Source organism: Megascapheus bottae, chromosome 34 (genome assembly GCF_031878675.1).
Source record: "Megascapheus bottae isolate mThoBot1 chromosome 34, mThoBot2.hap1, whole genome shotgun sequence".
Lineage (NCBI taxonomy): Eukaryota > Metazoa > Chordata > Mammalia > Rodentia > Geomyidae > Megascapheus > Megascapheus bottae.
In genome coordinates, this window is record NC_143542.1 from 3,705,814 (window position 1) to 3,715,630 (window position 9,817).

Consider the following 9,817-nt stretch of genomic DNA (forward strand, 5'->3'; position numbering starts at 1 on the left):
CAGTGGTAAGAGCGGAGACCCTGAGGCCAAACCCTGGCATGGCTGACATGCCTATCGACTTTGTAATAGGTTGTGTGCATTACACAGGCAGTCTCCTGTATCTTCCGTCCACCCTGTCTTTTCTATTTTATCTTGAACTCTGGACCTCTTGCTTGCTCGGCAGTGCTCCGCTACTCACACCCTTTCTCTTTTAGTTGGCTTTCCAATAAAGTCTCATACCTATTGCCTGGAGTCTTGTTCTATTACTTATGGTCTCCAAATAGATGGGCCAGCAGGACAGGACATCATTCCCGGCCTCTGCTGCTTGAGATGGGGTTTGAGATCAGTTCTCAAACCACAATCCTCCCAATTTCTGCCTTGCAAGTATCTGGCACCACAGGTGCAAGGAAACCCCCCCCCCCAGCCTTCTCACACTCATTTCTGAGTGTGCCCAGTTATTAAGTGATCGTGGGCATACTTCGAAGTGGTTTTGGTGATTCTTAAAAGGTTTGAAAGCCCCCAATGGCAGGTCAGGGTTGAGAACACACCCCCTAAGAAGGGTGAGTGAACCACACCCTCAATACCATAGCTACTAGAAAAGCAAGGAATTGTGTCACCCTGCTGAGGTGAGCTGTAACTACTCACAACAAACCTATAGGGATTCGAGGATAAGGCTGGAAGTCAGGGCTCAGCTTTGCTAGCTTGCTTGGTACTGCCATTTAAGCCATGCCGCCAACCTTTTTTTTTTGGCTTCTTATTTGCAGATAAAGAGTCACTGAGACACTTCTGCCCAGGCTAGCCTCGAATTATGATCCTCCAGCTCTCAGCCTCCTGAGTGCCAGAATTATAGGCATATACCACCACACCTGGTAGAGCTGAACTATGATTGCTGCATTTTATAGACCACTAATAGTCAAATCCAGAGAAGACTGAGGGTCCAGTCTCTCTAGACCCTGTGGTAGAGAGTAGAGATGCCAGGCTAACAGCCCAGGTCCTCTCTACCCCTCATCTCATGTGGTTGGACGTCACTTTGAGAGGTTTCTCTGTAGATCTGAGTTTCGCGGTCAGTTGTTTGACTGAGAAGGCCGTGAGTGGTTGCGGGTTACCAGTCTGCCTGCAGGGTGTAATGCTCAGCCTCTTACGGTTGAAGACAGACCTCTGCCCCAGGACTCTGTCTCCTTCCGGGGTCTTGGTGAGGTCACAAACCCTTACCCTCTGCTTCCTGCCTGTGGTGACCCAGGTGGTATTGGGGCCCTTGATCTCAGCAAGGAGCTCATCATCACTATGTGGGGGTATACACATCCATTGAAAGCAAGGGAGATTATTCTGGGGCTCTTGGGAAAGGGGTTCCCACTTGCAGTCAGCTGGGAGGGGAGGAGCGATCCTTGATGGCAAGAGGCTCCCGGCCCCACCCGGCCTGCCTGCTTCTAAGTCAACAGCTTTTCTTGGAAACCTGAGACGGGATTTTTAAAAAAGGAGCTGAGCATCTTCAAAGCAGGACACTCAGATTCCAGGAAGCTGTCCAAGCCCTGCCATACTCCAGATGAAACGCCTCCATCCTCAGCTTCCCTGCCCTCCCCACCTCACGAAGGCTGGGCCTGGCCATTTCAAACAACACGTCCCTTGGCTACTCAGGGCGTTCCCTCTGGGACTGCAGTGCAGGCCTGGAAGGCCCTCTGCTGTCCAAGACGCTTAGGAATTGCATTCAGCTGCAGGCCACAAGTGCTCATTCTGAGGACAGCCCCCAAAAGGCACAGTGGGCTGTGCAAACCTAGCGGCTGCTTCCTGTTTTAACTGAGTCTTTCATCACCTTGGCCTGCCTCAGAGAAACCTCCGCAGGCATGCCTTGTGCTTAGGTTCTTCAGGTGATAGATAGTAGAAGAGCAGCACAAAACCAGTTTGAACCAGTCAGTCCATGGTAGTACACTCCTGTAATCCCAGCTATGTGGAAGGTAAGAGGGATAGAGGAAGAAAATGGGCTGAGGCCAGGCAGAGGCAAAAGGAAGAGATCCCATGGGGAAAAATAAAAGCAAAAAGGACTTGGGGGGATGTGGCTTAAGTGGAGTGCCTGCCTAAGCAAGTCAAGGGTCAAGGTTTGAGCCCTAATGCTCCCACCTGCCACCAAAACAAACTACACACACACACACACACACACACACACGTACATCGCATTGGCTGGGTGTGGCAAAGCAGACTTGTAATTCCAGCACTTGGGAAGCTGAGGGAGGAGGATCAAGAGTTGGAGGGCAGCCTGAACAACAATAGTGAGCCCTGTCTCAAAAATGAAAACAGAGGAAGGAAGAAAAGCAGGAAGACGCAGCAGATGTCCTGGCCTACCTTTCTGAATCCTCTGGAGGCGAATGGGTGCAGGCAGTTTTTTCTGCACTGGGGCATTGGGCTGGGGAACTTGGATGTTCAGAAAGCCCAACCCCAGAACTCTGGGCATGGCTCAGCTCTGGTCAGGATCCAAAGCTGTGGGTCAGCTTAGGTCACAGCCCAGGACAGAAGATAGCAAGCGCTGATACACTTAGAACACACACTCCCTACCTCCCTTCTCCTCCCGTGGGAAGGAAACTGCTGCTACAGAGCGCTGCAAATTTCTCTAAGCTAAAAGCCATCGCTTGTCCTTGCCAAGGCTATCTAAACAAATATGTGGGAACAGCAAGCTGGGTGGGGGGGGGGAGAGGCTGGATCACAGCCCCCCCCCTTGCCCTCCCATCCTCAGAACGAAGAAAGAAAGCTGAGCTGAAGTTCATGATACAGGCAGAGCACAGAGTCTCAAGTTGGTCACAGTGGCTATTGGGAGTTTAGCGGACATCACCATAGTGGTGGGGCCATGAGGGGGACAAGGTGACCTCAGAAGTCCGCGTCTTCATGCAAGACAGATCCATGTTGGCAAAAGAAGACTAGGTTGCCTTGCACAGATGGCCCACATCTGTAATCCCAGCTACTCAGGAGACTAAGATCCGAGGATGGCAGAAAAGTCCACAGAACTCCTTTCCAACTAAGCACTAAAAGTGCTGGAAGTGGAGCTGTGGCTCACGTGGTAGAACGCTACCTTTGAGCATAAATGCTAGGGGTTAGTGCGCAGGACCTGGGTTCAAGACGCAGGGCCGGTACACAGAAATAAAAACAACACCTAGGAGCCCGGCTCGGTGGCTCACGCCTGTCATCCTTGCTACTCAGGAGGCTGAGATCTGAGGATCGAGGTTCAAAGCCAGCCCAGGCACAAAAGGACCTGGAGACTCTTATCTCCAGTCAACCTCTAGAACACGTCAAGTGGGGCTTGGCTCAAGGGTAGGGCGGTGACCTTGAGCTGAAGAGCTCAGGGACAGCGCCCAGGTGGAGTTCAAACCCCATGACCCATAAAAATAAATAAATAAATACAAAAAATAACACCTAGGGCTCTGAGATTTCCTGAACCCAGGGCCTCCATCTGATGGGAACCTGGATGGAAAGGGTGTAAAGCATGTGGCTGCCAGGCTGCTCTGGAAAGTAAGCCAAGGTAGAGTGTGTGTGTGTGTGTGGGGGGGAGCTGGTGTCATGCAGGGGAGCAGGAAGTCCCCAGAGGCGGCTCCCAGCCGACGTCCCCCGCCAGGGCCCGCACCGGGGGAGGGGGGGCCCCCTACACCCACGCAGGGCCCGTCATTCAATGGCCCAGGACCCCCGTGGGATGGCCTAGGGCTAGGGACTGGGTGGCTGGGGTCGCTAAATGGCTAAGTTCTCTGGCCTAGGCGTCCTGGGGGCCCAGACTGCGCACCTCCCTCCCTGCCTCAGTTTCCCCACCCAGAAAGCAGAGCGGAAGATTCCCGGGCGAGGCCGGGTCCCTAGATCCGCGAGGTGGACAGAGCCTCGATCGCCACGCCCCCCGCCACGCCCGGGCCTCGAGGCCACGCCCTCTCCGCCTGGCCACGCCCCATCGGCCTGGCCACGCCCCGAGAGCCGCCCGCGAGGCCCCGCCCCCCGCCCACGAGGAAGCGCGGCGGGGCCAGAGCCGGGTCGGCGCGTCGACTGTCCAGAGTCCGCGGCCGGAGCGCCCCGAGGTGAGGGGACGCTGGGTGCCGAGGGCGGGTCGGGGTTTCGCCTGCAGGTGGGGGGGCCTGGGTGGAAAGCGCTGCCCGGAGTTGGCGGAAGGGAGCGGAGGGCAGAGGGGCGCGGGCGGCGGAGGGCAGGAGCGGGGCGTCCGGGTCCCGGCCTGCGCGCGCCGGTGCAGTCCGTGCGGGGACCCCACCCTCCGGGACGCCGGGAAGTGAGCTGGCGTCCCCCGCCCGCCGGGGTCCCCCGAGGCTGAGGTGTCCGGGGGGGTGGCGGGAGAGCCCTGCCCCGCCCGTCCCCGCAGCGCCCCCCCCCCCCAGCCAGCCGCCACCCCGGCCCTGGGGTCCCAGCTTCCCCACCGGGAACGCGAGGTCGGTGTGCGGGGCACCGCGGGGACCCCGGGGCTGACCCCGGCCCGGAGGAGAGAAGAAAAAAGCAGATTACGTGTTAAACGAGGAAACGAACGACCTGGAAAGAGCAGCCTGGGGGTACCGGGGATCGAACCCAGGACACTGCACTTGCTCGGCAGGGGTTTTGCCACGGAGCCACATCCCAGCCCGGAGCCCGGATTATTAGCACTTTTAAAGTGGCAGAATGTTGATCTGTCCCGGGTACTCTTCTCACAGAGTTTTACTGTTAAAACTTCCCCCCTCCCCCACCTCCTCTCTTTCCTTCCTTCTCTTTCTTTTTTCTTTCTTTTTTTTTGGTCAGTCTTGGAGCTTGCACTCCCAGGCTAGGCATTGTCTCTGGGCTACCACTTGAGCCCCAGCTCCACTTCTGCTTTTTTTTTTTTGGTACTTAATTGGAGTTGGGATTGCACCTTAGCGGTAGAGTACTTGCCTAGCATGCATGAAGCCCTGGGTTTGATTCCTCAGTGCCAGATAAACAGAAAAAGCCAGAAGTGGCCCTGTGACTCAAGTGTTAGAGTGCTAGCCTTGAGCAAAAGAAGCTCAAGAACAGTGCCCAGGACCTGAGTTCAAACCCCAAGACTGGCCAAAAAAAAAATCCTAGTACTTCATTGAAGATGAGTCTCAAACCTTGATCCTCAGATATCTGGCTTCTTTTCTAATTTTTATTAGCATAAATTAATTATACAGAGGGGCATTGTCCTATTTCCATAGTGGCATATAATGTAGTTTGGTCATACCCGCTCTTATGCCCCAACCCCCCTCCCCTTCTAACAGATTTTACTGGAATATTTGTCCTATATATATCTGCTATATGATGTATATATGGCGTATGGCATGTCTGTGTAGTATATATATCCTGTATGTGTGTGTGTGTGTGTATATACATATATATGGTATGTGTGTAGTGTATACACACACAGATAATCAATCGGTCATATCCAACCCCTTTCTTTCCCTCCCTTCTCCTTCAGGTCCCCATTTCACAGTGACTTTCCACAGTTGAGAGTTGGGTTTTCCCCACTGAGCTGTTAGCACTGAGTTTCTTGCGTGGGGGGTTTTGTGGGGACTCTGGGCTGCTGTTGTACACCTTTTGCTGATTGATTGGTGTTTTCGGATTGATCTGGCTTGGCTTGGGAGACTACTAGGGCTGCATCTGAGCTGGGTGTGCGGACCCCCAGCCTCCGGGCTGCTCTGGGCCCCCAGCTTGACTCACAACAGGAAGTTGAGTAACGCCTAGCCCCAAGCTGGGTGTCTTGCTGGCAGGCAGAGCTGGGCGTGGACTTCCTGGCGAGCTCCTGGAGCCAGGACCTCGCTGTAGGCCACGCCTCCAGCTTTAACCTACAATCCTGCACTCTGGGAAGCTGCACAAAACCTGGGGCTCCAGGCTACCCTGGGGATTGGGGGCTGAGGACACTTAGCCCTGCCCACAGAGAGCTGGGAGACCCCAGACCTGAAGGGTAGTGCAGTGTGGGGTGTCTGGCTGGCTTGCAAGAGGCTGTGACCCCTGGTGGAGGCTCTCCGAGCACAGACTCTGGAGCACATACAAACATCCCCCTCCCCACAGTTCTTTTCTTCTTCTTTTTAATGGCTCATTAGAAATGAGTCTTATGGACTTAACTTCCCAGGCAGGCTGGCTTTGAACTTTGATCCTCAGATCTCCTCTTTTTGCTTTTTTTCTTTTTTTTCTTCCAGTTTTTACCCTGGCTGGCCTGGGGCCTTGCTTTGATCTGCCTGTCTTCTCTTCCCAAGTAGCTGGGATTTTAGGTGTGTACTACTATTCCTGGCAATAAAGCACAATTCTTGCAGACGTGAGGCAGAAATATGGGTGGAAGGCCAGGGGTGGGGTGCTGGGCTCCATCCCCAGCAGTACCAAAATCTAAAGTAAAACAAACCCTGAGGCCTGAATGGCAGCCACGCCCAGCCCCCCCCCTGCCCTGTCCCCAGCTGTGGCGAGACCTGGTGTGGGTGGGCAGGTAGAAGCCCTCAAAGCACAGCCTACTTAGTCGGTTTAGATAAAGTAGCAGAGGCCAGGGCCCCAGCGAAGGCTGGGAAAGCTGCTTCCTGGGTCTGACCACATGATGTGGGCCCAGAGGCCTCCCCCTCCTTAGGGAGGCCAATCTGCTGGTGCCTGGCTGTTTGAAAGGGTGGGGAGGTGAAGGGAATAAAGGGGAAATGAGCCTTCCTCTCCCTTCCCCTCCCCTCCCCTGCCCTTAGTAAAGTTTTAGGGCTATATGACTTCATACTAAAGTGTGATTGGCTGGTAGAAATGATCAGAACACACTTAATCCTCTCACCATGCCTATGGCTATGTTTGTGAGCTCATTCACCTCCCCCCTGCACACACACGGGCTCCTCCAGGGCATGGGGGCTGTGGATGGGGGCCGCCCCGTGCCTGGCACACGTGCTGGATTCTGGCAAAGCAGGCTCTGCCCCTGGTCAGGGAGGGGTGGGGCCGCTGGAGTTTGGGTGTGGGCTCCTGGCCCCTTGCACAGTGGCCTGGGCTGGAGAAAGGCTTCGCTGGCTAGGGGACAGCTTCCTCTCCTGACCTGGGCCTCTGGCCCCGGAAGCCCCCAGGAAAAGCCTGGTCAGGCCTCTCCCTTCCCTAGAGGCCTTCAAGGGGGAGCGAGGCCCCGAGGCTGAGGGGAAGGCTGGCGGGCACTCTGTAAGCTGAGGTGCCGTGGCTGAGGTGGTGGGTGGTGGGTGGGTGTGTGGTGGGTGTGCGTGCTTGCCACGCCGATCACCCCTGCGGCCTGAGCTGGGTGCACACCATCTACACACACCCTCTCCGCAGAGAGCTGTTCTCATCTCACACCTACACTTGTGTGTGCGGGCGGTATGTCTGTCCCCTGCAGCCCTGGGGACTTTCCAGAACATTCTGACGCAGAGAGAAGCAGGTGGTGAGCAGGAAGTGGACAGGGCCATCTAGACTCTTGTGTCTGGGGGTGGCCGCGTGGGCTGAGGGAGTGGCCAGTGTGGGGACCTGTCACGTGGGCTCTGCGCCCCTGGATCGGCCCCTGACCTGGCTAGGGAGATGATTCTCAGTGGGTAAGCTGAGGCTGTCATTGCCTCCCTCGAGGACCAGAGCTGTCACTTTATGTAGCAGGTGGGATACAGCTCTGCTCTCGCCTCTCCAGCCCTCGTTTTAACCTGTGCAGGGCCTGGGTGCTGTCCCGAGCTTTACTTGCTCAGGTTAGCACTCTAGCATTTGAGTCAGCGCTCCTTCCAGCCTTTCGCTGGTTAACTGCAGCGTCTCGGGACTTTCCTTCCTCGGAAGTGAGCTTCTCACCTCAGCCCTGACGATTGCAGGCCTGAGCCACTGGCAACTGGCCTCTGTTTTTCCCGGGCAGTCTCACTCTGTCCTGGATCTCCTGACCCTCCTGCCTCAGCTTCCCCCGGAGGGATTGTAGGCAGGCCGGTCAGGCCTGGCTGCGGGGCCTCATTTTACTTCACCCTCTCCACACACTGAGTTCTGCACCAGAGGAAATGGAGGCCAGGAGAGGAGCTGAGGCCACACCTCTGGCAAGCCCTGTGAGCCCCCCTCCTTCCCCCCACTTTCCCCCTAACCCCCAGCCTGGTGTCCTGTGAGTGACAGGAGTGGGTTGGGAGGTTGTGTTTGTCTTAGATTTTTTTTTTCCAGTCCTGGGCTTGAGCTCAGGGCCTGAGCACTGTCCTTGAACTTTCTCAAGGCTGGAGCTCTACCACTGGAGCCTCAGCACCACTTCCGGCTTTTTTCTATGTATGTGGTACCGAGGAATCGAACCTGGGTCTGCGTGCCTGCTAGGCAAGCGCTCTACCACTAGGCCAAACTCCCGGCCCCTTGTCTTAGATTTTCTTAGACTAGAGCAGCGGGTGTGGCTTGCACACGCATGTGCGCACACACACACATTGGACATACACAACCAACCACCTGAGCCACTGTGCCTCACCTTACAGAGCCCAGCCTTCCCGGGGCGTCCAGCCTCTCCCTCGAAGGCCTCTGGGGAAGGGAGAGGCGGGCTTGCAGGCCTGGGGCTGTTCCTGGGGGATTCCCAGCCCAGGCCCAGCTCGGAAGAGGAAGCCGCGGGCTAGCCCGAGACATCATCTCCAATCAGTGACTCCACCAAGCCACGCCGGGCTGCAGCGGTAGAGCACTAGCCTTGAACCAAAGAGCTCAGGGTCAGCGCCCAAGCCCTGAGTTCAAGCCCCAGGGCCAGCAGAAAACAAATGTCCAGCTGGGCAGGAAAAATCTGCACAAAGGCCGGGGGGCCTGTGGGCTCGAGGCCTGCCCAGGACAGCGCAGTGCTCCGGGGAGAGGTGATAGTGGAGAGCCAGGAGAAGAGCTGGGGAGGGCGGTGCAGCGGTGAGGGGGGCAGCAGTCTGCCTCCCATCCCCAGCTGGGTTTGGGTTCGTCCCCTGCCCCCTCCCAGAAGGCCCCCCAGAAACTGGAACTGGGGCTCTGGGCAGGCAGGTGGAATGTGTTCTGTTGGGGCGATGCCAGCAGTGCTGGGGCCAGATATGGGGGTCCACTTTCCCTGCACGGGTGGGGTGCACAGGGCGGGCCCGCCTCACCTGGATTATCTGGTCCTGGCAGGAGCTGAGCAGCCATGGCATACCACAGCTTCCTGGTGGAGCCCATCAGCTGCCACGCCTGGAACAAGGACCGCACACGTGAGTGCGGGGGCCCCAGGGCCCTGCAGGTGACAGTGGGAGTCCCAGAGCCAGCAGGGTGGCCGGGTGGCCGGGTGGGCGGGGTCTGGCCCTGCTGTGGTGCTGCATGGTGGGGGAGGGGAGAAGGAGGCGGCCCCTGGCAGTGGTGAGGAGGAGAGAGAGGTGGGGGGGGTTCTGTAGGGACTGTGCCTAGTAGCACACCCCTGTAATCTCAGAACTGGGGAGGCTGCAGAACAAATAGTGAAAGCGGGAGGGAGGAGAGAGGGAGAGACTGGAGGAGGAGCTCATACAGGGAGCACCTACCTGCGGGGTGGGGGATAGGAAGAAAGATGGAAAGGGGGGGCACCTGCTGAGATTTGCTGCTCTGAAAGGCCTGGGGGGGGAGGATGGAAGGGGAGGAGGGGGAGGAGGAGGAGGAGGAGGAGGAGGAGAAAAAGGAGGGGGACAGGGGGAAGCCTCTCTGGGGAGAGAGCAGGGGAGGAAGCAGAGGTGTGGGGAGGCCCTGGAGGGGGCCCTAGTGTGGAGGGGGGCTGAACCCTCCCTCTCCCCCCAGAGATCGCTATCTGCCCCAACAACCATGAGGTCCACATCTATGAGAAGAGCGGGGGCAAGTGGACGAAGGTGCACGAGCTGAAGGAGCACAACGGGCAGGTGACAGGTGTGTCTGGGCCTGGCGCCATCTCCCTCCCCTGTCACTGGAGTGAATGGGACACCAGACTCCAGCACAGCCCTGGCTTGAGGGATGC

The 9,817-nt window shown here is 57.2% G+C and overlaps 1 protein-coding gene across 1 annotated transcript in view; it reads left to right on the forward strand.

Annotated features, from left to right (window-relative positions):
* Window positions 1-3,916: 3,916 nt before the first annotated feature.
* Window positions 3,917-9,817, forward strand: part of Arpc1b (actin related protein 2/3 complex subunit 1B) — a 12,525-nt gene continuing 6,624 nt past the window's right edge. Inside the window, exons 1-3 of the mRNA XM_090324213.1 lie at window positions 3,917-4,022; window positions 8,995-9,071; window positions 9,625-9,729. Coding sequence (XP_090180339.1) covers window positions 9,008-9,071; window positions 9,625-9,729 — 169 coding nt within the window. The 5' untranslated portion in view covers window positions 3,917-4,022; window positions 8,995-9,007. The remainder of the gene's footprint in view (window positions 4,023-8,994; window positions 9,072-9,624; window positions 9,730-9,817) is intronic.